The sequence below is a fragment of the Lichtheimia ornata genome (genome assembly GCF_029851405.1).
Source record: "Lichtheimia ornata isolate CBS 291.66 chromosome Unknown scaffold00066, whole genome shotgun sequence".
In the NCBI taxonomy this organism is placed as follows: Eukaryota; Fungi; Mucoromycota; class Mucoromycetes; order Mucorales; family Lichtheimiaceae; genus Lichtheimia; species Lichtheimia ornata.
In genome coordinates, this window is record NW_026695386.1 from 126,040 (window position 1) to 150,496 (window position 24,457).

The 24,457-nt window shown below is 43.6% G+C and overlaps 10 protein-coding genes across 10 annotated transcripts; 3 read left to right on the forward strand and 7 right to left on the reverse strand.

Moving 5' to 3' along the window:
- Positions 1-751: 751 nt before the first annotated feature.
- On the forward strand, positions 752-3,005 carry O0I10_010221 (uncharacterized protein; the record flags this gene model as incomplete). The annotated part of the gene is made up of 8 exons (XM_058490203.1): positions 752-770; positions 880-1,143; positions 1,201-1,345; positions 1,411-1,528; positions 1,585-2,085; positions 2,140-2,501; positions 2,557-2,890; positions 2,949-3,005. The coding sequence occupies 8 exons, from the start codon at positions 752-754 to the stop codon at positions 3,003-3,005; spliced, it is 1,800 nt and encodes a 599-aa protein (XP_058339059.1).
- Positions 3,006-3,115: 110 nt separating this feature from the next.
- On the reverse strand, positions 3,116-4,108 carry O0I10_010222 (uncharacterized protein; the record flags this gene model as incomplete). Its single annotated transcript, XM_058490204.1, has 1 exon — positions 3,116-4,108. One exon carries the CDS (start codon positions 4,106-4,108, stop codon positions 3,116-3,118), a length of 993 nt encoding a protein of 330 aa, XP_058339060.1.
- Positions 4,109-4,308: 200 nt separating this feature from the next.
- O0I10_010223 (uncharacterized protein) lies at positions 4,309-5,765 on the reverse strand (the record flags this gene model as incomplete). Its single annotated transcript, XM_058490205.1, has 4 exons — positions 4,309-4,477; positions 4,608-5,343; positions 5,409-5,582; positions 5,651-5,765. 4 exons carry the CDS (start codon positions 5,763-5,765, stop codon positions 4,309-4,311), a joined length of 1,194 nt encoding a protein of 397 aa, XP_058339061.1.
- Positions 5,766-7,809: 2,044 nt separating this feature from the next.
- On the forward strand, positions 7,810-8,085 carry O0I10_010224 (uncharacterized protein; the record flags this gene model as incomplete). The annotated part of the gene is made up of 1 exon (XM_058490206.1): positions 7,810-8,085. The coding sequence occupies one exon, from the start codon at positions 7,810-7,812 to the stop codon at positions 8,083-8,085; it is 276 nt and encodes a 91-aa protein (XP_058339062.1).
- A 2,477-nt stretch (positions 8,086-10,562) lies between these two features.
- O0I10_010225 (uncharacterized protein) lies at positions 10,563-11,633 on the reverse strand (the record flags this gene model as incomplete). The annotated part of the gene is made up of 2 exons (XM_058490207.1): positions 10,563-10,756; positions 11,615-11,633. 2 exons carry the CDS (start codon positions 11,631-11,633, stop codon positions 10,563-10,565), a joined length of 213 nt encoding a protein of 70 aa, XP_058339063.1.
- A 1,297-nt stretch (positions 11,634-12,930) lies between these two features.
- O0I10_010226 (uncharacterized protein) lies at positions 12,931-13,219 on the reverse strand (the record flags this gene model as incomplete). Its single annotated transcript, XM_058490208.1, has 2 exons — positions 12,931-13,011; positions 13,070-13,219. The coding sequence occupies 2 exons, from the start codon at positions 13,217-13,219 to the stop codon at positions 12,931-12,933; spliced, it is 231 nt and encodes a 76-aa protein (XP_058339064.1).
- A 22-nt stretch (positions 13,220-13,241) lies between these two features.
- O0I10_010227 (uncharacterized protein) lies at positions 13,242-14,799 on the reverse strand (the record flags this gene model as incomplete). The annotated part of the gene is made up of 6 exons (XM_058490209.1): positions 13,242-13,446; positions 13,526-13,557; positions 13,621-13,702; positions 13,767-13,790; positions 14,638-14,648; positions 14,707-14,799. 6 exons carry the CDS (start codon positions 14,797-14,799, stop codon positions 13,242-13,244), a joined length of 447 nt encoding a protein of 148 aa, XP_058339065.1.
- Positions 14,800-18,043: 3,244 nt separating this feature from the next.
- O0I10_010228 (uncharacterized protein) lies at positions 18,044-19,659 on the reverse strand (the record flags this gene model as incomplete). Its single annotated transcript, XM_058490210.1, has 7 exons — positions 18,044-18,080; positions 18,146-18,450; positions 18,505-18,651; positions 18,715-18,799; positions 18,861-19,090; positions 19,147-19,322; positions 19,437-19,659. 7 exons carry the CDS (start codon positions 19,657-19,659, stop codon positions 18,044-18,046), a joined length of 1,203 nt encoding a protein of 400 aa, XP_058339066.1.
- A 166-nt stretch (positions 19,660-19,825) lies between these two features.
- O0I10_010229 (uncharacterized protein) lies at positions 19,826-20,305 on the reverse strand (the record flags this gene model as incomplete). The annotated part of the gene is made up of 1 exon (XM_058490211.1): positions 19,826-20,305. One exon carries the CDS (start codon positions 20,303-20,305, stop codon positions 19,826-19,828), a length of 480 nt encoding a protein of 159 aa, XP_058339067.1.
- Positions 20,306-22,636: 2,331 nt separating this feature from the next.
- Positions 22,637-24,147, forward strand: O0I10_010230 (uncharacterized protein; the record flags this gene model as incomplete). The annotated part of the gene is made up of 7 exons (XM_058490212.1): positions 22,637-22,910; positions 22,965-23,232; positions 23,291-23,402; positions 23,466-23,523; positions 23,591-23,625; positions 23,689-23,841; positions 23,905-24,147. 7 exons carry the CDS (start codon positions 22,637-22,639, stop codon positions 24,145-24,147), a joined length of 1,143 nt encoding a protein of 380 aa, XP_058339068.1.
- Positions 24,148-24,457: the final 310 nt, after the last annotated feature.

The window sequence follows — 24,457 nt, forward strand, 5'->3', positions numbered from 1 at the left end:
ATGCGCATCACGTTGGCACTGTTTCCTCGGTAGAAAAACTATTGCATCTTAAGATCATGCTTTGCATTTCTAATTGCAGTACTCTTACGTCTTCATTTCTCATTATTGCTTCCTATGAAGATGCAACAACAACATAGAAAACCAAAATCAGTATTGGCTGCTGCTCATAGCCAATAAGATACCCTATCACTTCTTCTCTACCATCCACCTATAAAGGTAGTTGCTTTGATTCTTCTCAATCCTCATATGCATAGCATGATCAGCTGGCAAAAAAAATCCCGAGAGAGAGACTCAATGAATATAGTAGGCTCAGTGTCTCATTCATCAATCGGTAGTCAATGATGTACATGTTGGTAGATGATGCGATGCTCGCTGAGACTCAGCATCCGGAATTCCCCCTTTCATGCAGTGCTAAACAGCTTCACCTCTTCTATCAATGATTTATTATCCAAATTTATCGATGAAAAGAGAGTTCATTCATTGTAAGGGTATGTAGCTGAGAACGATGTCAACCAAGAAGGATGTCATTTTGAGGAACTGTAGTAGGGAAATCTACTAAGAGCATACACAGCACTATCAGACTATGCTATTGTGCTTGAAGTACAGTTCAATAGATTCGTCTCGCGAGGTTAAAGAGTGTTGCCATATTGATGTGTCTGCCAGGTCAGCGATCAAAATAGGGCGGCGTATTTCGTATTCTTTTGCCGTTTCAAGGAACGACGCTTTCTTTCTCCACAGCAAACAAGCATTCATGGATCCTTATGACTATGGTAACTATAAATACCAAATCAGTCCTTGCTACTTTCACGCATTCGATCGGTGACATGTTGGTTGGATATAACGGTTAATGCTGTCTCTTTTGGTGCCATCGCTTTCAAGGACGACCTCCTCCTCCTCCTCAATCGCATTACATTCCTGCAACTGGCATGCGTCCTATGGTTCCACGACCTTCGCCACCACCACCACCATCACTAGCCTCAACAGCAGCACATAGTTACGACCGTTCCTTCATGGTGGCAGCATCATACGACCACCTTGTGCGTGTATTACAGGATATGGATTATGAAGGGAATCCAGGCGAACAGTTTCAAAGCATATTGAACGCACTCATGGCGGAATGCTCACGTGCCAACATCGAAGCTGGTAAGGGATAGCAGGCATGTCGTAGCGAGTTACTCTGCTTATACATATTCCCATCAGGCAAGACCTGGATATTTGATCATTGTCGTCAACCTATACACATGGAGGCCATTTCAGATTATTGTGTGGCGTTATCGTATTCAAAGGACAGCTTTTTCGAACGATTGCATTTGGTGTACCTGATGAATGATGTCTTGTATCACAGGCATGTTGCAAACAAAGGAAAGGATTATGCGAGATGGATTAGGCTGATAGATTGAGTTATTATAGTGAACGTCGGCAGGCTGCATGGATGAAGGATGCGATGATTCCACGGTTAGCGAACTTGCTAGGACATGCTTATCATGCACCGGGTGCCACTGAGGATATGAGAGCAAAAGTAAACAAGGTATTGTATTGATTTATACATTCATGGATAATGTGGGTTAATGGTGTTCATGATAGGTGCTTGCGATTTGGGAGGATAAGCGATTTCTCGATGCAGGTGTTGTCAACCATATCCGGAAAGCTGTTCAATTTGGACCACCTCCACCTCCATTGCCACCACCATCATCATCTCAATCAATGCAAAGTGTTCCTCCCATGAGGCCATCTTCATTTGTTGGTGGTGCTCCACATCCACATCCAACAGCAACAGCAACGATGGGTTATCAAGGATATCCTCCTCATCCATTCCCAGGCTATGGTGTTCCACCCCCGTTTTATGCAGGAAGACCTATGCAACCAAGGCCTCCATTACCGACACAAGGTCCTTCCCCATCGTCGACTCCCCAACCCTATCCAGCACACATGGCTGCTCGTCAACAACCACCACCACCACCGCCAAATACAGCTCATATCAAATCGTCACCATCTTCAACAACTCACAAAGGAGAAGCGATGCCATCAATTCCTAATAAACCATATCATGAGCTACCGGCGGGTCTGATGGTGGATGCTCTTAAGGTAATTTACGATGCGTCATCATATACATTATATACTAACAGCAAAAATCCTTAGTTGGATGCTGCACCCTATTGTCCTTTGGAGCCATCAGACATTCGACCCATTTCGAACGCATCAGCAACAAGCAAAGATTTATCAAAGGCAGTGGAGCAGTTTTATGAAGGATTGGATCTCAAGGATAGCACTGGCAATTTTGAAGAAGGCGTCGAAAGCAAGCTTGATCGTAGTGGATGGGAGCCTGGTTATCTGGACGCGTTTTATGAGCAACGTGAGAAGCTACAACATGATCAGCGTTACAAGAAACGGCGGAATTCCTCTGAAGGAAGAAGCAGAAGACGTTCAAGATCCCGTGATCATCATCATCGTCATAGTCGTAGCCCAAGTCGAGGTGGTGACTATTATCGACGTAGAAAAAGGCAAGTATTATGTCAAGATGAAAGGATGTTTTTATAACATGTATGATCTGTTTAGGTCATATTCACGATCAAGAAGTCGATCTTATTCGTCACGATCACGATCCAGGTCTAGGTCACGATCATGGTCACCACCACCATCTCACCGTCGTCCTCGATCACGTTCACCTTCACCCTATCGTGGTAGATCTCGATCCAGATTTGGAGGCTATGGATCTCCGCAGCAACAACGACCACCACCATCATCCTCATCATCTTCTAAGAATGACGATCGACATCAAGCAGCTTTTGGCCAAACGCCAAACGATCCATATGATGCATATCGCCGATCCAATAGCTACAACTACAACCGCGATCATCGATCAACGGCTGTTTGCTTCAACTGTTCCAAGGTAGAGTAGTAGTATTCATGCCATCTGAAAAATGCAACTCACACCTATCACACAATAGCCTGGTCATTTAGCACGTGATTGCCCAGAACGAGGAGGTCGATATCACCACGGATGATGCAAGGGATGAGGATTGATTTTGTGTATATTATGTTGCGTACAATAGCTACAACAACAAATAAAAGTACATTGCAGGAAAGAACAAGGAATGTGAATGATACTTTAGGCTTAAGTGGTATCCTCTTCTAAGTGACGATGTGGGTGGTTGTTACGAGAACTCCAAAGAAATCGTAAGCTGCGAGGACCTGTAGCCGTCGTGGATGAACCTGTGTCGTTGGGAGACTCGATATCAGCATCGCTTAGTTGGCGAAAGCATCGAAGAATGACAAGAATGCCAAGGATAATGTAGATGGGCAAATAGACAAGCGTGGTTTCAAGTGCAATCCAGCTGCCAGGACCGGCTGACAGGTGGTAGTTGACGTGACGATTCTCTAACATGCCGTAGAATAGCCATGCTTCGGTAGCCATGCCTGTCATGAAAACCAAATACAAAAACATGATAATACGCACCAACCACGTATCGTAATAATGTTGCTTGCTTGTCCTGGATGCAATAGATATCGATTGTCGACAAAACGTGAACCAGTATAAAAGGGCGCTGTTACTAACAATGATCCCCAGCATGGATGTGACGAGACTAGCGAGCGATCGGCGGGTGGCAGATAAATCATCATCACGCGTAACCCGCACACATATAAATGCTAGCACCAAACAACCGTAGGCTAATAAATGGCTAATGATGACCCAATACATAGGCGGTCTACGGCCTAGACGCGCTCGGCTGATAAACAATAAGCGGTGTTGCTGCTTTTCACTTGTAGCATCTTTGGAGGATGATGGTGATGGTGGCTGTTGTTGTACGTGGCTATTTGCAATACTGTTTTGAATGCAAACAAGTTGACACCCGATGATACCAGCATACAAGAGGAATGAAAAAATAGGCATATGATTGGTGATGACGCTCCTGTCTGCCAAGAGCACTAGTGTATCACCTTGATAATTGCGTTCAATCATGATAATGTGCCCCACAGCCGATAAAAGTGTGAATACAACAAAAGGGAGCAATAGTAAATTGTGCCTGCTACGTACACCTAGCACAATGCCCTGTAATATAAACACAATGGTGTAGACAATCCACGCCGTATCTTGCGAGGTAACCATTACTTCATCAGGCACAAAGAAAAGAAAAAGATAGAAAGAGTAATAAAAAGAGGAGGGGAGAAAGAGAAAAACAAGGGGAAAGAAAACTTGTATAGAGCTGAAGGCTTCATTCAGTATCGTTGTTTGCCAATTTTGGTCAAGGGTGTATTGATTGATAGACAAAATAAAGATGCGCACAACAATCATGCTGCTGTCGTCTATTACAATTTCTCTACCACTAATGCAGATGCACCACCACCACCATTGCAGACACCTGCAACACCATATTTGCCTTTCTTGTGATTGAGAACGTTGAGCAAGGTAACTACAATTCTTGCACCAGAGCAACCCAAAGGATGACCCATTGCGACAGCACCACCAAATACATTGCTGCAAAAGGGGGGGGGGTTGGGGTTGAAAAGGGGAGATAAAAAATGGTATGTGAGTGGGTAGTTCATAAATCAGTAAGACATTATGCATGCATCATGCAGCCATTTTCTCTCATCCCCATTCTACTTACACCTGATCCGCCGACAAACCAAGTAACTTCATATTTGCACATGCAACTACGCTGAATGCTTCGTTGATTTCGAAGTAGCTGATATCATTCAACGACAACCCAGCATGCTTGATTGCTTTTGGAATGGCTAGGGAAGGTGAATCCGTAAAGTGCGAAGGTGCTTGAGCAGCATCAGCCCATCCGATAATCTTGGCCACAGGTGTCAAGTTGTATTTTTCAAGAGCCTCACGCGACACCAACACCACGGCAGCAGCACCATCCGAAAGTGGAGAGCTGTTGGGTGCAGTGACAGTGCAATTATTGTTGTCGCCAACAAATGCAGGTCGCACCGTTCGTAGCTTATCTTCTTTGAGACGCCATACTTCTTCATCCGTATCCACCACAGTATCGCGGCCACGAGAGCTGACAGTAACTGGTACAATTTCATGCTTGTAGTAACCTGCATTATGTGCAGCCTGAGCACGGTGGTACGATTCAATGGCATAATCATCTTGTTGAGTCCTCGTAATACCATGACGCTCAGCACAGCCTTCTGCTGCCACGCCCATTTGGTATCCATGGTATACATCTGTCAAGCCATCTTTGAGCACGCCATCAATGACCTCCGTATTCCCATACACGGAACCAAATCGTTGTTTGGGTAAATAATAGGGTGTGTTGCTCATTGATTCGGTGCCACCTGCAACAATCACTTCGGCATTGCCAAGCATAATACTTTGGGTTGCCATGGAGATGGCTAGCAAGGTAAAAAAGTAAATAACAGTGGTTTGAATTGATCGCTTGTATCTAAAGAACCATTACCTTTCATGCCCGATGCACATACCTTGTTCACGGTTGTGCTCACAGTGGACTCTTTCAAACCAGCACCCAATGCAACTTGTCGTGCAGGATTTTGACCAAGGTTTGCAGAAAGTACGCATCCAAAAATGACTTCATCAACACTCTCTGTAGGCAGCTTTGCTTGCTTTAGGGCAGCTGATAATAACAACAACAGTAAATATCATCGTCATTGGTACATGTTTCAGCCGTAACACATCACTCACCTTCAATAGCGATCGATCCAAGCTTGGTAGCACTGACGGATCCCAAACATCCATTGAAGCATCCAAGTGGGGTGCGAATCGAAGCAGCAATAAAGATCTCTGTAATTTGACACATGCACAAATAAGCAAACTGTTTCATGATCATTATTCATAGCCCGCCCTTGTTATAAGCTGCCCACAACATACCACGTTGTTGCGACATAGTACTGGAAGAGTAGCCTTGAGCGTAGGTATTGTAAAAAGTAAACGAAACACCATCTTTTTCGTTTTCCTAGCCCTTTTCATACATTTCTGGCGATTGCCCTCTATGGCACCGTGGGAGAATTCACGTCTCAGCTGCAACCGTGCCCACCCGGCTATCATCGCACGTGCTATCAATGCACTCTTTCTTAAATCAACCCAATGTGATGCGTCCATCTCCTGTCGTCTGTTAACGAAGTGACGATCTTACAAGATCAAATCATAAAAAAGGCGCTTGTGTTACGACGTTATTGACAACATCTAATCACCAAACAAAAGGGAGGTGATTTATACCATCGAATGCAGCCAATGGTTCAAAGCATAATGCATCAATCCGATCTTTCATTTTCCTTTATCACAGCATTGACAAGTGGATGCACTTTTACAATCCTGCATAACTCTTTCCAAAATACAATGCATCAACAAGTCCACACACACGAGGAGATCCAAGTCAGCAAGAAGGAAGGTCTCTCACAAAACACAGGCTGAGAAATGGTAGGCCAAGTCAATGTTGTATTCGCTTAAGTAACCTTTTTATCCACCATCATTCATAAGAAATAGGTTGAGGTACGATGATGGGAGATACATCGTTTTGGGGAAGTTCTATCATTGGCGCGTGCCTTGTGCAAAGGTGCATGGATGGATGTGAACTGCTCTTGCTGCATGGCGTTACAAAATATGGAGTTGGATGATCGATAGTAGTTGCCATAGAATAGCGTGTAAAGTACGATGATTGGTTGCACTAATTGTTCAGGATGCTCAAGTTGACGTGTTGCTGACAATGGATGCATAAGAACGAAGGCTCTTTGTCCACACGTCGTATACATCCAAATCCTTCCATTCCATCTACCAAAGCAGTATCAGAACCATATCCTTCATAGGAATTCGTTTGTATTAAAGCAAGTTGATACACGTACATAAAGCTGTTTGCATATGGTGGCCATCTGCTGTTCATGTGAAAAGGCTGCAAGGTAGAGCGCTGCAAGTAGAGAACGCTGTTTTATACAATGGAGTAAAGACCTTGCTGATTGCAACTGCTGGAATGAACGTTGTTGCGTTTGATGGTGGAAGAGGAGTGCAATAGTGAAGGTGGTGTGTCAAGAAATGCAGGTGTTGTAATGGGGTGCACACGCCATGGACTTGCTCATTCAGTCAAAGGCTACCGGATCAATGCAATTGTAGGATTGACATGATGGGTTGAAGCAGGACAACGTTCGCAGGTGGTAGTTGTATTTGAATGGGCCAACAGTTGAGAATGGGAGGAAGAGGCAAGATGCTGTAAGTGGAAGAACTGGAAATCAAAATGGGTTGATCTGATGTTGAATGATACTTCTTTGTTTGACCGTATCTCAGTCAAATCCCGTGGGATCAAGGAAGTTGAAGGATGGACATGATGAGCTGGAGCAGGACAATCGTTTGTATGCATTGGATTGGACAACAAAGGTGAATGGGAGAGATGGGCTATCAGCTGGCAGTTTACAAATAACTTTGCAAAATGATTTTTGTGAAATTGGATGATGTTTTGTGTTTGAGCGTTACTCAGTCAAATCCACTTGGATCAAGAAAGTTGAAGGATGGGAAGGATGTGCTGTAGCAGGACAATCGTCGTATGCATTGGATTGGGCAACAATGGAGAATGGGAGGACTAGGTTATTAGCTGGCATTTTGAACTATTCTTAAATAGTGTACAAGTATCATGCATCGCCTGTGCTGATTGACTCAAGTTACACAACACGCCCCTCTGCATCTTCAGCTCTAATATAGTCATACTACTTTACATTAAACAAAGACCACCACTTCTCATATAGCATCACGCTTACAAACATAAAGGTGCCTGTATCTCCAAACTTTACAATCAAACGTGGGGTTTTGAATAGATCAACGTGCTCGTCGGGGTCAAAGGAATCTTGTGCCAAAATATGAAGTTCATCGTGGGCGATCCCAGATTTCGCAATGTCGCCACCAGCCAAACTGGATCTGGAGGTCGACCTCTTCGACGACGACGACCAAAAAATATTTTTTGGGCTGTTTGCGACATTGAACGTGAAACTTTCACACAAGGTGCTGTTGGCCAAGCCGAGCACATTGCTCTATTCAAAACCCCACGTTTTATTGTAAAGTTTGGAGATACAGGCACCTTTATGTTTGTAAGCGTGATGCTATATGAAGAGTGGTCTTTGTTCATTGTCAAGTAGGTGGACCCTGGCAGAGCAAAAGATGCAGAGGGTCGTGCTGTGTAACACAGCTACGTTTGCATGAATGAAAGGGTCAATGTATAATTACTTTATGGATCATCTAGGAACAGGCATGTATTGCTAGCTAACGGCCACTTTTATCCAATCATCATTGTTGCGAGATCCACTGCATGGGAACGATGCCCCTGCTCTAGACATTCATTTCCATGATTAAAGTAGGTTGATCCGAGCTGATTTGGTTGAGTTACGCTCACACAAGGTTACATCGGTTGAGCTACATCGAGCGTGCTTTATGTCCAGAGTGATGTAATCTCTCTTTGACCGCAGCTCAGTCAAATCAGCTCGGATCAACCTACTTTAATCATGGAAATGAATTTCTAGAGCAGGGGCATCGTCCACCTACAACAGAATGCACAAAAGTTGGGAATGCACAAAAGTGGCTATTAGCTGCCAATGTATGACATCAAAGTGAGGGTTGCGTACTTTTCATGCATTGTCCCTGAAGTCCTGACTTTTTAGCTGAGTTACCCAAAGAGGTCCTTCTGCATCTTTTGCTCTGCCAGGGTCTAGCTACTTGACAATGAACAAAGACCACTTCTCATATAGCATCACGCTTACAAACATAAATGTGCCTGTATCTCCAAACTTTACAATCAAACGTGGGGTTTTTATTAGAGCAATGTGCTCGGCTTGGCCAACAGCACCTTGTGTGAAAGTTTTACGTTCAAGCTTGCCAATCCCAGATTTCGCAATGTCGCTACCAGCCAAACTGGATCTGGGGGTCGACCTCTTCGTCGACGACGACCAAAAAATATTTTTTGGGCTGTTTGCGACATTGAACGCGAAGCTTTCACACAATGTGCTGTTGGCCAAGCCGAGCACATTGCTCTAATAAAAACCCCACGTTTCATTGTAAAGTTTGGAGATACAGGCACGTTTATGTTTTACCTATGCTGTAAGCGTGATGGAGTTGCTTTCTCCTAGTGGATGGTGTCGGCTGCATTAACGGAAAGATGGAGCTGAGTGAAAGGGCACGTGGTGGTTACACAGACACGTCCTTGAGAGGTTGCTACACAAATGGATGATGATGATGATGATTGCCTTTTGTGAAGGTACGTAAGTAAAGAGCATCCAATAATGAAGGTGTGTCAAGGTATGCATTACATTTGCATGTAGAAGAAAGTCGAGCTGCATAAACCAATTTGTATATGTAAAACGATACATATACATATTGAATGAGTCACTCAATCAACCTGAAACTCAATGGAGGGATCTCTTCACTTTTTCTCTTCTCAAGCTCATCCCACTTCTCACTCCTCCTTATTGTATCACAAAAGCCATGTACTTCTTGCATGACCGATAACCGGACCACCTTTATTATTCCATCTTCGAAGCAATAGTATGTAATCCACAAGCTAGTAATCTCCAACAAGCGTGTAATAAATAAACAATGCTTTATTTCATCTAGCTATCTTGCTATGTCCTGTACATTACCATCACCATCGTCGTAGTCGTCCTCCGTCATCATTCCTACTCGTACTCGTCACCAGTCGTCAATCTCATCCGTCACACCAACATCCAAAAATACACAAGTTGAAAAGAATGGGATCTTGCAGACTTCCTTTTGAATCTCGCTGTCGTTATCATTGTCATTGTTGTGGATGAGGTGATAATCGTAATCGTCATTGTTGTGAATGTCGTTGTCATCGTAACCATCGTCTCTATAAGTAAAAAACAGCAAAGTTAGACCATCTGATACCGGGAATGATGACGATTTGGTATACCGCTGGGCGATAGCAATACATGATCCCATATCTACCACAAGGCCAGGGAGTAACAGTCTGACTTCCAACGGTTAAGGCAGTACTCATTAATGCAATTGATAGGGCCAAGATAGGGCTGACCACACTGTCGCATGTAAATCATAGCTGCCAACAATGCTTTACACAAATGAGCAAGGCACCATCCCGTTCTACCCATAGCAAATAAGCATCCGCAATATCAGTAGTAGCTGCCATCAAGCGACTTTCTTGGGTAGGCGTCATCAGAGAGACACATCATGCACTGCAACATATAAATCCGGTCTTGATGAAATAGCATACGCGAGGATATTGACTTGCCAAGAGAACGTCCAAGGAATCCATACAAGTACTTGAGGAATGAGATCCGCCATGGTACCGATAAAACCATTGCTCTGAAGATCCACCGATAAAGAGACGACTTGCAGGTAGCTGATTTCCAAAACCATGGAAACGGTATCCTTGACAACCACAACTATAAGATAGAGATCGCTTGCTTGCTTCTGAGACACCCACCCAAATTCAAATGTTGATCTTCGTCTTCCAATTCAATAGGATTCGCCATTGACAACTGTAACGAGAGACTTTGATGGCACCAAAGAGCATGCAAAATTATAGCTTGATGGGCCTATAAAACTGCATATCACTAATTTATCTTTGAGGTAATGGTAGTAATACTTAGCCAGTGTCATATGAGAATCCACGATGTTTGATACCACCCAGTAACCAGAACACATTTCCTTGCTGTAGAGATGTCGACACAGTGACCAATTTTGATAGCCGTTTCTCCAAGCGATACTTGATGATGAATGCCATGAGAGATGGATACACCTTGACAGCACCAAAAGGACACGTAAAATTGTTGTTTGTCGCTGATGTGATACATCCATAAGATACGTGCGGTGAAGAGGGCTCTTGAAATCAATTTGCCAATAACGAGAACCACCAGAGGATCAAGTAAATGTTGTTGACACTAAAGACGTGGGCTCTGTTGCTCATTGCCGCTTCTTGTTTGTAGCTGATATGATCCACCAGTAACAGGCATGCGTAGCAGGATATCCATTGAAAGGGTTGCCAACAACTAGGACCACAATAAGACGAGATAAAACTTGGCGACACTAATAGGTATAGAACTTGTTGCCTTGCCGCTGCAGATGCAAATAAAAGGAAGTGTCCAATAGGTGGTACAGTAATGAAAACCATCGAACGATGTAATAAGGCAAGCTGACACTGAAGGATGCTGTAGACGTTGCTCTTTGACCCTGACATGATTCACCTATAAAAGATGTACGGTAAACAGTTTCCCAAACCCGTAGAACGATACTTAGCAATGATAGCTGCATCCATGAAAATCCCAAAGGACCAAACGAAAAGTAGCTTGATGAATAGCTTACATGCTAAGATAAAAGCGGAGGTTGGCAGGCGTTGTAGAAACGACTGGATCATCAATTACCAATGGTAGCCATATGAATAAAACCCTGTCGACATCCAATGATAGCAGCATCCATCAAGAATCCAAAGGGCACAAGACTAATAGCTCGCTGAGTAACCCACATGAAAGAGGGTGTTAGTAAGCATTGAAAGAAAGAATGGATCATTATTTACCAATGACAGCTGCATCCATAGAAGTCCCAATGCACCAGAAGACAAGTAGCTTGCTGAATAGTCCGCATACTATCATAAAAGAGGATGTTAGCAGGCGTTGAAGAAGAGAACGGATCACTATTTACCAATGACAGCTGCATCCATAGAAATCCCAACACACCGGAAGACAAGTAGCTTGCTGAATAGCCCACATACTATAATCAAAGGGGAGGTTGGCAGGCGTTGAAGAAGAGAACGGATCACTATTTACCAATGATAGCCATATACACGTCAACATGTTGGCATCCAATGACAGCTGCATCCATAGCAATCCCAATGCACCAGAAGACATGCAGCTTGCTGAATAGACCACATACTACAATAAACGAAAGAGGTTGGCAGGCGTTGTAGAAACGAATGGATCACTATTTACCAATGGTAGCCATATGCACGAAAACATGTCGACATTCAATGATAGCTGCATCCATGAAAATCCCAAAGGACCAAGAGACAAGTAGCTCGCTGAATAGACCACATACTATATAAACGAAGAGGTTGGCAGGCATCGTAGAAAAGACGGATCATCATTTACCAATGATAGCCATATGCACGCAATCCTGCTGATATCCAAATCAAACCGATTCTTTGCAATCGTCCGCTTGTTGATAAGACCCGCTACGATGGCACCCGGGTTGTAAGCTGAAAGCGATGGAACGATACTTTATGGGCATATGCAGTGAGAAGGTTGAGTAATATTGATACCACCAAAGAGAGCATACTTACATGATGCCGAAGAGCCCTTACAAAGAGAGGCAACGAGACAATCCTTGCTGCCCAAGACCACATGCAAATCGAGAAAGCATTGTGCATCGAAAAGCCCAAACCAGATCCTAGCTGCGGAGTGACGTACATATGGCTAAAGAGCGATGTGAATGGCAATCGTTTTTCATTGGAAATCGAATGCAGCTTGACGATGAATGCCTTGAGGAGATGCATAAATGACCTTGGTAACATCAAAGATGTCAACGCGGACTCTCATTGCTTGTTGATGACATTATCCATCCATAAGACGCGTATATTTGTAGAGATCCATCAAAGGAGTTGCTGATACAACCCGAACCACCAGAACATGCACCAAAGATAGAAAAGCTGCTCCCTGTTGCTGACACGATCGATCGATCGATAAGAGACCTTTGTTTCAGCAGGACCACCAAATTGCAGGTAATGGGAAGCACCAGGTGATGGGATGAGGGTTGATATGGCACCAAAGATATGCATGCTGTTGCTAGTTGCTGATACAATCCACTCATAAGAGACGTGCGTTGGATGCCCCCTTCAGACAAATCGCCGGTTGCTTGGTAACGAGCCATTAGAGACGTGATAGAGATTGATGACAACAAACACCAATTGCGGATATGATTCACCTATAAAAGATGCACCATAAACAACTGTCCAAACTCATTCAACAATACTTAGCAATCATAGCTGTGATCTTGTAAACTTCAAAGCACCAAAAGACAAGCAGCTCTCTGCAATGGTCCCTCTAAATAATGGTAGGCGTTTCAGCAAAGGTCTCCAAAAAGCACGAGAGTCATACATACCTGAATCACGCAATTATCACCAGCAGACTTGGAATCAAATAGGCCATCAGGATGTAAAGTAATAATCAAAGCGCACAGCCAAAGAAACGTCATAGTACCAGTACTCTCCTGTGGATCGACGCGATGAAGTGCATCAATAGAGATACCCATCTTCTCTCTAAAGGCAAGGAGATCAATAGCCGTAAAACGATGGAGCCGTGCGAACAGAGGATGCATTTTTAAATCCCTGAGGCCGCAACATGAGTCGCACTGTCCCCGGGCACAACATGTAGAGCTCCACAGGAAAGTACAGTACAATGACGTCCTTGACATGCAGCCTTGATAATAATAGTATCGCCGAAAGAGGCTCTGTCACTGTATGGTGTTTGGTAAGCCCACTTGAATCCAACCAATCCCATCATAATGTACACTCTTACCTTGTGGTATTCCCAATAGCATCATTGTCTCGAATAAAACCGTATCTCCATGTCATCCATATTGTCTTGCTGCTGTTTTATGATAAGGTTGGTTAATTAACAGGTTTCGCTTTGTAGATCCAATACCACGCATACCATTGAGCCAACCATACAGCATTCTTGCTTTGAGATCCGCATCCTGTTGCTGCCAGAGGTACCATCATCCAACATGTTCAACCTACCATAAACGCAATGTGAGATAAGAAGCAAACCCAATCCACACGCTTTTGTTGTCAGCATACCCAAAAGAGGCAATGTGAAGACGTCTTGAGAACTCTCATTGTGGACAACTCGGTAAGGAAGGCACACGACGCCCTGAACCACGGTGATCACAAGGAATTGCAACCAAATACACCATCCGAAGGCAATACAATAATCACCCTGCAGCGCCAAGGTATGCCACCATATGTACTATACTCTCATTGGATCCTGAAATTGGCATCATAAGAGATATCCACCTTCTCTCTGTAGGCAAGGAAATCAATAGCCGTACTTGGATGGAGGCCGTGTGCACAGCGGATGCCTTTTCAAATTGGCCTTGCCATCGCATCTTGAGTCACACTGTTTCCGGGCCAAAATTCCCCAGGAGAGCACAGTACTATACAATGACATCCTTGACGTGCAGTCGTGATAATAATAGTATCGCCGAAAGAGGCTCTGCCACTGTATGGTGTTTGGTAAGTCCACTTGAATCCAACCAATCCCATCATAATGGGCACTTTACCTTGTGGTATTCCTCAATAGCATCATTGCCTCAAATAAAGCCGTATCTCCATTTCATCCATATTGTCTTGCTGCTGTTTCACTGTACGGCTCGTTAATTAACAGGTTTCGCTTTGTAGATCCAATACCACGCATACCATTGAGCCAACCATACAGCATTCTTGCTTTGAGATCCGTATCTTGTTGCTGCCAGAGGTACCATCATCCAACATGTTCAACCTACCATAAACGCAATGTGAGATAACAAGTAAAACCAAACCACACGCTTTTGTTGTCAGCATACCCAAAAGAGGCAATGTAAAGACGTCTTGAGAACTCTCATTGTGGACAACTCGGGAAGGAATGCACACGACACCTCATTGGGTCTTATATAGAGAAGACAAGACCAACCTACACACGAACTTTAGTACCACAATGTTCGAATTGAACAATAAAAGGAATTGCAGCGATTGAACTTACATGTTGAATTGGAATGGAAGCTTGTGTCATGGGTAGATCGCGCACGTGCTTGTTGTAGCTAAATGTGTCGCCATTGACCACCTGTTCACCCATTGACGGTGTGCATTGTTGGCAATGCCAGAAGTTAGTGGTGTGGAGAGTGTAAATGGAGTTGGTCTTACCTTGCATCGTTGTGAAGCGGGAGTGGGAGAAGGTCGTTCCTTTCATTGTTCCTGGTTTGTGCCCTCTACGCCGCCCCGCCTGTTACAGGTGTGTACCTTAACAATACCCTTTACACTTGGGTCGATAACAACAATACGAGTATTAGTCCTCGAACAAGCACCTCATGACTTGCTGTGAGGGTGATTGGCGTCTATTATGTGTGTGCGCATCGATTCGTTTTTGCAGCCAAGCTTCTAAAATTGTACAACCAACGTGTAACCCCCTCGACAAACGTAAAAGAACATGATGCCTTCTTCATCTATTAGCGATTGTGTATAGTGAACGAACACGAGAAAACAAGGTGGGAGTGGAAGAGCTGGAAATTAAGTAGGTTGAACTGATGTTGAATGGTTGAATGGTTAAGTGTTGTTCCTTCAGTCAAATCCGTTCGGATCATGAAAGTTGAAGGATGGAGATGATGGGCTAGAGCAGGACAATCGTTCACATGCATTGGGTTGGGTTGGGTAAAAAAGGTGATTGGGATGAATTGGCTATCGGCTGCCATTTTACGGATCATTAATCAAAGTGATTTTTCTCGAGTTGGATAATACTCCATTGGATGAGCGGGTTTCAGTCAAATCAGCTCGGATCAAGGAAGTTGAAGGATGGAGATGATGAGCTGAAGCAGGACACTGCTCACATTCATTGGATGGGGCAACAACGATGATTGGAAGGAATGGGCTATCAAGTGGCAGTTTACAAATAACTTACCAATTTGATTCTTCTGATATTGGATGATGTTTCTGTGTTTGAGCGTTTTTCAGTCAAATCTCATCGGATCAAGAAAGTTGAATGATGGACATGCTGATTTGGAGCAGGACGATCGTTCGTATGCATTGGATTGGACAACAATGGAGAATGGGAGGACTAAGGTTATTAGCTGGCATTTTGAACTATTCCTAAATAGTGTACAAGAATCATGCATCGCCTGTGCTGAATGACTCAAGTTCCACAAACACGCCCTCTGCATCTTTTGCTCTGTCAGGGTCTAGCTACTTGACAATGAACAAAGACCACTCTTCATATAGCATCACGCTTACAAACATAAAGGTGCCTGTATCTCCAAACTTTACAATGAAACGTGGGGTTTTTATTGGAGCAATGTGCTCGGCTCGGCCAACTGCACCTTGGGTGAAAGTTTCACGATCAAGCTTGCCAATCCCAGATTTCGCAATGTCGCCACCAGCCAAAGTGAAACGAGTCGACCTCTTGAATTTTTTTCGATGACCAAAAAATATTTTTTGGGCTGGTTGCGATATTGAGCGCGAAACTTTCACACAAGGTGCTGTTGGCCAAGCCGAGCCCATTGCTCTAATAAAAACCCCACGTTTCATTGTAAAGTTTGGAGATACAGGCACCTTTATGTTTGTAAGCGTGATGCTCTATGAAGAGTGGTCTTTGTTTAATGTAAAGTAGTATGACTATAATAGAGCAAAAGATGCAGAGGGTCGTGTTGTGTAACACAGCTACGTTTGCATGAATGAAAGGGTCAATGTATAATTACTTTATGGATCATCTAGGAACAGGCATGTACTGCTAGCTAACGGCCACTTTTATCCAATCATCATTGTTGCGAGATCCACTGCATGAGGAACGATGCCCCTGCTCAAGAACATTCATTTCATGATTAAGTAGGTTGATCCGAGCTGATTGTTACAGAGCTACAGCCAAAGAGAGATTACATCACTCTGGGTATAAAAGCACGCTCGATAAAACAACGATGTAATCTTGTTGGAGCGTAACTCAACCAAATCCATTCGGATCAACCTACTTTAATCATGGAAATGAATGTCTAGAGCAGGAGCATCGTCCACCTACAATAGAATGCACAAAAGTTGGGAATACTTTCGAAGTGGCTATTAGCTGCCAATGTACTTGACATAAAAGCGAGGGTTGCGTACCTTTCATGCATTGTCCACAAGAAGTCCTGACTTTTTAGCTGAGTTACCCAAGGGTCCTTCTGCATCTTTTGCTCTGCCAGGGTCCAGCTACTTGACAATGAACAAAGACCTCTTTTCATATAGCATCACGCTTACATCATAGGTAAAACATAAAGGTGCCCGTATCTCTAAACTTTACAATCAAACGTGGGGTCTTTAATAGAACAAAGCTGCTCGGCGGGGTGAAAGCGATCTTGTGTCAAACTATGAAGTCTATCGTGGCCGATCCCAGATTCACCCAATGTCGCTACCAGTCAAAAAATATTTTCGTCGTCGTCAAAAAAAATTCAAGAGGTCGATCCACTTTGGCTGGTGGCGACATTGGGTGAATCTGGGATCGGCCACGATCGACTTCATAGTTTGACACAAGATCGCTTTCACCCCGCCGAGCAGCTTTGTTCTATTAAAGACCCCACGTTTGATTGTAAAGTTTAGAGATACGGGCACCTTTATGTTTTACCTATGATGTAAGTGTGATGCTATATGAAAAGAGGTCTTTGTTCATTGTCAAGTAGTATGACTATAATAGACCCAAAGATGCAGAGGGGCGTGTATATGCCGCAAGCGAGAGGGCTGTTCCTGAAGCGTCGGATCCTATTGGCGGAGAGTGCATAATGAACCCTGTCCCTGCCTGGCCATAGTAAGGTCCGCCTATGATTGCCCTTTGTAATCTTTTCGAGTTAAACATGGCATGTTCAATAAGCCGAAAATGATCAATGGATCCGGAAATATCTTTTGTGAAAGTGTATGAGAGTAGTGATGATGTTTGTCTTCAAAGCCTCTTCTCATTGTTTATAGAAAAATGATATGGCTGACTAGAGAGCGCTTACGATAGTAGGGTATGTTGAAAAGTGCTATAGGTAAGCATTGTTAAGTTTATGTCCCCGTGTCACATTGTATCAGAGTTCACTCCTTCATGAACATAATGGTTAAGGTTGCAATTAACCAAGCTTCTGTAACAGGCAGTATTGTTGGGTGTCATTGTTCAAAGTTGACTATCTTTGTATGTAGATTCCAGCATTTATTAAAACCATTCATCGATTTACATGCCCATTCCAAATGCTAGGTACAAAAGACAAATTACTATATAACAGGTGTGTGGTACCATACCATAATCATTCATACGGATCAACGCGGCTTTATTTTCATGAAAGTTTATGTGGATTGGATGATAACAAAAAAGATGGATGATGAGGTTATGTGCTCTGTTGACGAGTATTGATCAATTCGCTCCTAACATGCAAATGCAAAATTAGCACCCATCACCTGCAACGTACCATAACTTCATCGATACTTACGAGATTCTTGCTTGATTCAGCACCTTTGCTTCTGCTTGACCTTGAATGGGTGTGATTTTTGGGCGCCTCTTCATTTGTTCTGACAGCTTCTTTCGATGTTTCTCTGTACGCCTCCGCTTATACAGCAAGCCTTCGACCAATTGACGCAGGAATCGTTCTTCATGGATTAACCTTAGCTTATCTTTTTCCATGCTGTGTTCGGTGAGCATCTTCACATAGTCTTGTAGAGCCCATGACGAGATGATGAAAAGCCTCCGCTTGCTTATCCGGTTAGCCCTTAGATGTTTACAAATAGTGTGTTTCACCTAGTTACCTTTGATGAATAAAGACTCTTTTATAGACCTGTCATACCAACTCACCTCCTCAACGAGTTCACCCACAGCCTTTCCCCAGATGCGGATATCTTCCTTGAATGCTCTCACTTTTTCAGCTTCATTTTGATTGACAATGGTATCAGGGGTACTCGAATGCTCCCGGCGATATCTCCTCATCTTGGCTTCTACCGCCTAAGCTCCCATATCAGCCCATGATCCTTGTTGCCCATAACAATCATCCCCCATCCCACTTACTTGATCCGCTTTATTCCTGACAAACATAAACGGTATTCTCCGTTTTTGCGCCGCCATGGCAATGTCGATGTCAATTTGCAACATCCTGATAAAAAGTCAATATTTGGGATAAACAAACAAGTAGTAAGGTTACAAACACAACATACCTGTCGGCAATTACAATGATGAGCGTATCAAATGCGTAGAGAAACTTGTCATTGAAATAGGTCTCGCTTGGATGGCTCTCGGTGCCAGCTCCTGGCATATCCCATACAATCATGGTCCGTAAATCGGGATGTCGATATCCTTTGGGTTTGCTGGTGGATTCTGTTTCTCCTGTGGGTGCAGCTCGTGGATCACTATCTTGATATCCAAGAATACCATTGATCAAGGAGCTCTACACAGCACGTAATCAATACACATCCATCACCTTCCATTGATTCACAAACTCACTTTCCCGGTACCTGCTGCACCAACCACGCCAACGTTGTAAAAGCGTTCACAATTGAGTCCAATTTCTCGCTTTGCAATATCCTTGAGTTCCTGGTCAATGGCTACTGGTTCTGGTGGTTCATCTCTGAAAAGGACTTGAAAGAGACCCCAGCATGCGTAAAAAGGAGAGAGAGGCCCTATAATAATTTCACATGTTAACCATAGGTAGGTCGCGTGTATGAGCGCGTGCACAGACGATTGCATGTGGGTCATCCCTCTCTTGCCACACACAAATCAAAATGGATACTCACATCCAACGATACCAAGTAATCCTCCAATCATCCCATCCATAAGCTTGACGCCTGTCAACTCGTCTTCAGTGAATATGTAAGCATTCAAAACCGGAAAGGCGATGATAACCATAGGAATTGTCAATGTTGAAACTGTCAACTTGGAAAAGCGGCTTGAAAAGTCTTCATAGTCGTAAAAGACGTTCGATTTATAAGGAACAGCAGTAGAAACAGTTTGGCCCATGGTTCATCAAGAGGGAGGGGAAAAAGAAAAAGAAGGAAAAAGGACGAGAATGAAAAGTAAAAGATGTAAAGAAGGGAACGGAACTGATGGTCATCATGTGTCCCGGCACAAATGGCGTCAGATGATCGTAACTGCGTAACATGGTTGTGTGATAATCATCTCTCTTTTATACTGCACGGAAGTCTTCTTGACTAACAAATTCTTTCAGCTGCACTGATGGGTCTTCATGGAAAGGTAAAATGATTGCAAGATATCCTTCGGTCATCGCCTTTCCTTGGATCAAAGCCGTTGTCATGCGAGGATTGTATTCAAGAAGCTTCCCCCGCATATGCGCTCGGACCGCGTACGTTGTGTCGCCCGCCACGATATCACAGAGCACCGTCTCGGGTTTGACATTGGCGCCTGCTTCCAATTTGGGTATCACTTGAACGTCGTCTTTCTTCAATGCTGCATGTCCACTGGTCACGCCGAGAATGCACACCTTGTTGGGTGCCTGTCGTACATAAATGGCCTGTTCTCGATTGGCGTCTGCTTCCTTATCCCATTGAAAGTGCAGTGTATAGTAACGCGACAAGTAGGCTGTTGGATCGTTCGACCACGAGGAAACAAGATCGAGGTGCTGTTGGATGTCGTAATCGTCTGCCATTGAGTGATAGATCTGAATCGAAGCTGGAGTGGCTTTGAACAAAGGAGTTAAAGATGGCCCACGCTCCTGCACTTCCGATTTCATTCTCTCGCTCTTTCCAATCCATCATTGTGTCATGGCGCATAGAATAGCTAGCTAGCTTTATTAGTGAATGCATACCTCTTATTACATAAAGCATGTTGGATTAAAAGATGAGACTATGATAACCAATGATCTACTTTGACATTATTTAAACTTCTATCTGCAACATCAGCATGTATGGATTACACGGCGCCACCTTGACTAAGCCGCGTTATGTCATTATGCTATTATTCAATGTAACACACACGAGCCTCCTCACTCATTGTACTCTCGCATCATCCACAATCACACACATCCACACGCACACACACACATCAGGCTTAGCATTGAAGCTGATCTTCGGCCTTATTATTCCCAATGAACAGGTATAAAATGATGGAACCAACGACGTGGAATAATCCCATTTGTTAGTATATCATTCTATCTTACGATCAACAAGAGGATGCATATCAACCAATCATGGTACTTCAATGGGTCTATAATGCAGGTTCTGCTTGGGTGCCTCTCGACAGCTACACACAAGATGCCGTCGAAGTTTTATGGAGTCGAAACGCTAGCTCGTGGATTAGAAACAGCCCATCCTTTGCTGGTCAACCCATCTTCATCGATACGTCACAAATGACTCTGCAATACAATGGTCATTGCTATACGATTGCTCGCCGATATATATAAGCTATCCACCTCCAGGCAGGAACCTGATAATACTACAAAATAAACTTTCTTCTATATACTGCAGATCAATGTTCAACCACATTCATTTTTGAAATAAGAGGATTGCATGGTTGTTGTATACCCCACATTCATAAGCGTGCTCAACGACTATCACTGACAACATCACTTGTACGTGGTGCAAAGTGACCACGTGCTAGAGTTACAGTGATCCTGCCATCATGTCAAACACGCAGCACACCATAACGATTAACACCTTAATACACTAACAACAACGCGCACATACACTCATCCAACCCATTTTCAGTAATCGAATATTGAAAACGATTACAACAACAATGGATGCCATGAGATCCATATGTCCTTATTGATTAATCCGTTGTCGTTGTTTTGACCCCTTTAAAACTATGCAGGCCGCCATTATTAAATTTTGGGTATACCGTAGCTTATGTCGTTATGATATGACTAACGACAAGAATACCATCCACATGTCGTACTCGTCATTGTTTCATTGCCATTTGTATCAAATAAATGAAAGCATGTCATTGTTCCTTTAGTAACAATGGCCATGGAAATGATGATGATCACCATTGTTTTGAATGATAATCATAGCACTCATTGTCGTCGGACATTGTGTTTGCGGGCACAATCAACACAGCCCATCATTGTGAGTTATGTATATCTTCCTGGAGATGAGCTTCCGATGTGTAACAATGACCACGCCATTTGATGAAGGAAGGAAGAATTACAGAGTTGGCTGATGAAAAAAAAGAAGGGTGGCACCCAAGGTGGCAAAAGGTGTCGGTCAAGTTACACATGCTATTTTTGGATATGTTGCGAGGAAGCAAGCTGCATGATCTGCCATCCGGGGCGGAAAAAAAGGGGAACTTTGTTGGATAACTCTGATACACACTACATGTTGGAACATTCAAGGAGGGGTGATGAAAGGATAAACGGTGATTACATGCAAGGAGTGAGGGGAGAAAAGGGGGTAAAAACAAGAAGGAAGAGAGAGAGAGTAGAGGGCAAAAGGAACATGCAAGCGGGAGATCCCTGTTTTTTTCCCAATTCCACGACTATGTATACAACAGATGGAATCATACAAAATGTGGCACTCGATACATCTACTTTGGATCGTCGCCAAGCTTGGATAAAGATCCAGGAATATCTATAGGCTCATGACACAACATTTCAACTACTACTGATATCTTTTTTTGGTGACAAGCGGGCGCAGGATGTTATGAATAGTTGCAACTACACGGCGAAAAGCTGCCGAGATTGGGTTGGTCCTTGTATTTAAATGGGGTAAAATAAGCCTGGTATCAAAGTTGGCTAAACCAAAGATGGGCAAAAATACTGCTAGTTCCTGGATTTCACACCCTGTATTACCTCTCGGCTCTTTTGAGAGGATATACGTATTGAGCGGGCGCAGAAGCGCGCGCGTGTAATGGCGTTGCCCCGCATCACGATGTCCCGTTGACCTGACTTGGGCATATAAAAAAGATGCAAAGCAACTGATCCATCAACATTTCATTGATTTCTCTCTCTTTTTTTTCACTCCCCTTTTCATATCCATACTCAATGACGGTATTCACCAAATTGTGCTTGATTGCCACCTTGGCACTTTCATTGGCAAACGCTCAACAAGAATCATCATCATCATCAGCCTCTGCAGACGCACCAGCACCTTCAGCATCCGCATCTGCTGCTGCCCCTAGTGGTGGTGGTGGATTCCAATTCAAAGAAACCTATCCCACAGATGGCAGTGTGCCCACTCCCAAACCTGAATGGATGGAATTGCTAAAGAACGCTAACATCACTGATGCACCTGTGCAAAAGAGCAATGGTGAAAATGGTACGTTACATAATGCTGGTGCTATAATCCCTATGCTTACATGTATCCTACTAGGTCCTCAACAATCTGGTAATGGTGATCCCTTCTGCGATTGGACTTTCACGGGCTGTACAAGAGAGGATGATATCACTGCTTGTCCCACTGGTCAATGGGGTATCACCTATGATGATGGCCCTACTGAGTTCAGCCCACCCTTGTATGATTTCCTCCAAAAGAGTAATCAGAAGGCTACTTTCTTTATGATCGGTGGACAAGTGCTAAAATTCCCCAAATACGTTGAGCGCATCCATAATGAAGGCCATGAATTGGCCATTCATACATGGTAAATCAATCATACGATAACCAAAATGATTTCAATTTCTTAACATTGGCTACAACAGGTCTCATTCCTACTTGACAACCCTTACAACGGAGCAAATCGTTGCCGAGCTAAAGTACACTGAATTGGCCATCAAAGAGGTGACCGGTGTGTCGCCCCGTTTCTTCCGCCCTGTAAGTCTTTTTAGATGACAAGAGATGAAGCACAAGCAAACTCTAATTCGCATCACTTTATAGCCTTATGGCGACATTGACGACCGTGTACGTGGTATTGCCAAGGCTCTCGGCTTCGTTCGTAAGTACAACATTATCATCCACAATGATCGTGCATCAATGAAAAACTAATGATAATGGTATTATAGCTGTAATCTGGAATCACGACACTGACGATTGGATGGTATGTATATCTTGCATGTTTTTCAGTAGCCCCTGCATCGTGCTTACAATTCTATCCCCTTAGATTCAAGAATCACAAGGTTTTAACCCACAATGGATTGATGGCAATGCCACAGAATGGGCCAAGCAAAACACTACCCAAGGTGGTATCTCACTTGAGCACGATCTTTACAAGCAAACGGTTGATGCTGCTATCCGAATTCTTCCTACGCTCCAGGTAAATCAAGCAACACTATAAAGCGCCATCATTTTTTACTGAGACGCTTCTTTTTTTATGTAGGACGCATACAAGGTGACCACTGTAGGCGCTTGTGTTGGTCAACCATCCTATAAGGAAGGCAATGCTACGTCACCTGCTGCATCTGGTTCATCTTCTGGTGCCGTTCCTTCCGCAAGTGGTGGATCCAGCTCACCATCGGATGGATCTCAAGCTGGTGAAGAAGGTGCTGCTGCTGTACACATGGCTGGTACAACAGCTATTGTGACGGCAATGGCCTTTGGCGCTCTTTATCTCATTGCTTAATATGATGGCGTCACCTATCTCCTGTTTTTTAATTCTGGCATGCCATATTCCATGTATCAAGTAATCCATACCACATACATCTACAACGCACCATCATGGTGCCTTCCTTTTTCCCTTTTACTTCCTTTCTACATATACAAGTACACATCTCTTGTAACCATGAGTAAAATATCTGTTGCATCTATCTTTTAAAATACCCAACTCTTTCATCAGTAACAGAATAAAGCCTTGTGTCATGTAAGCATTGGGCCACATTCAAGGGGATGCTTCCAATAGGCTCGGTTGATGATTGCACGTGATCCATTGTTGC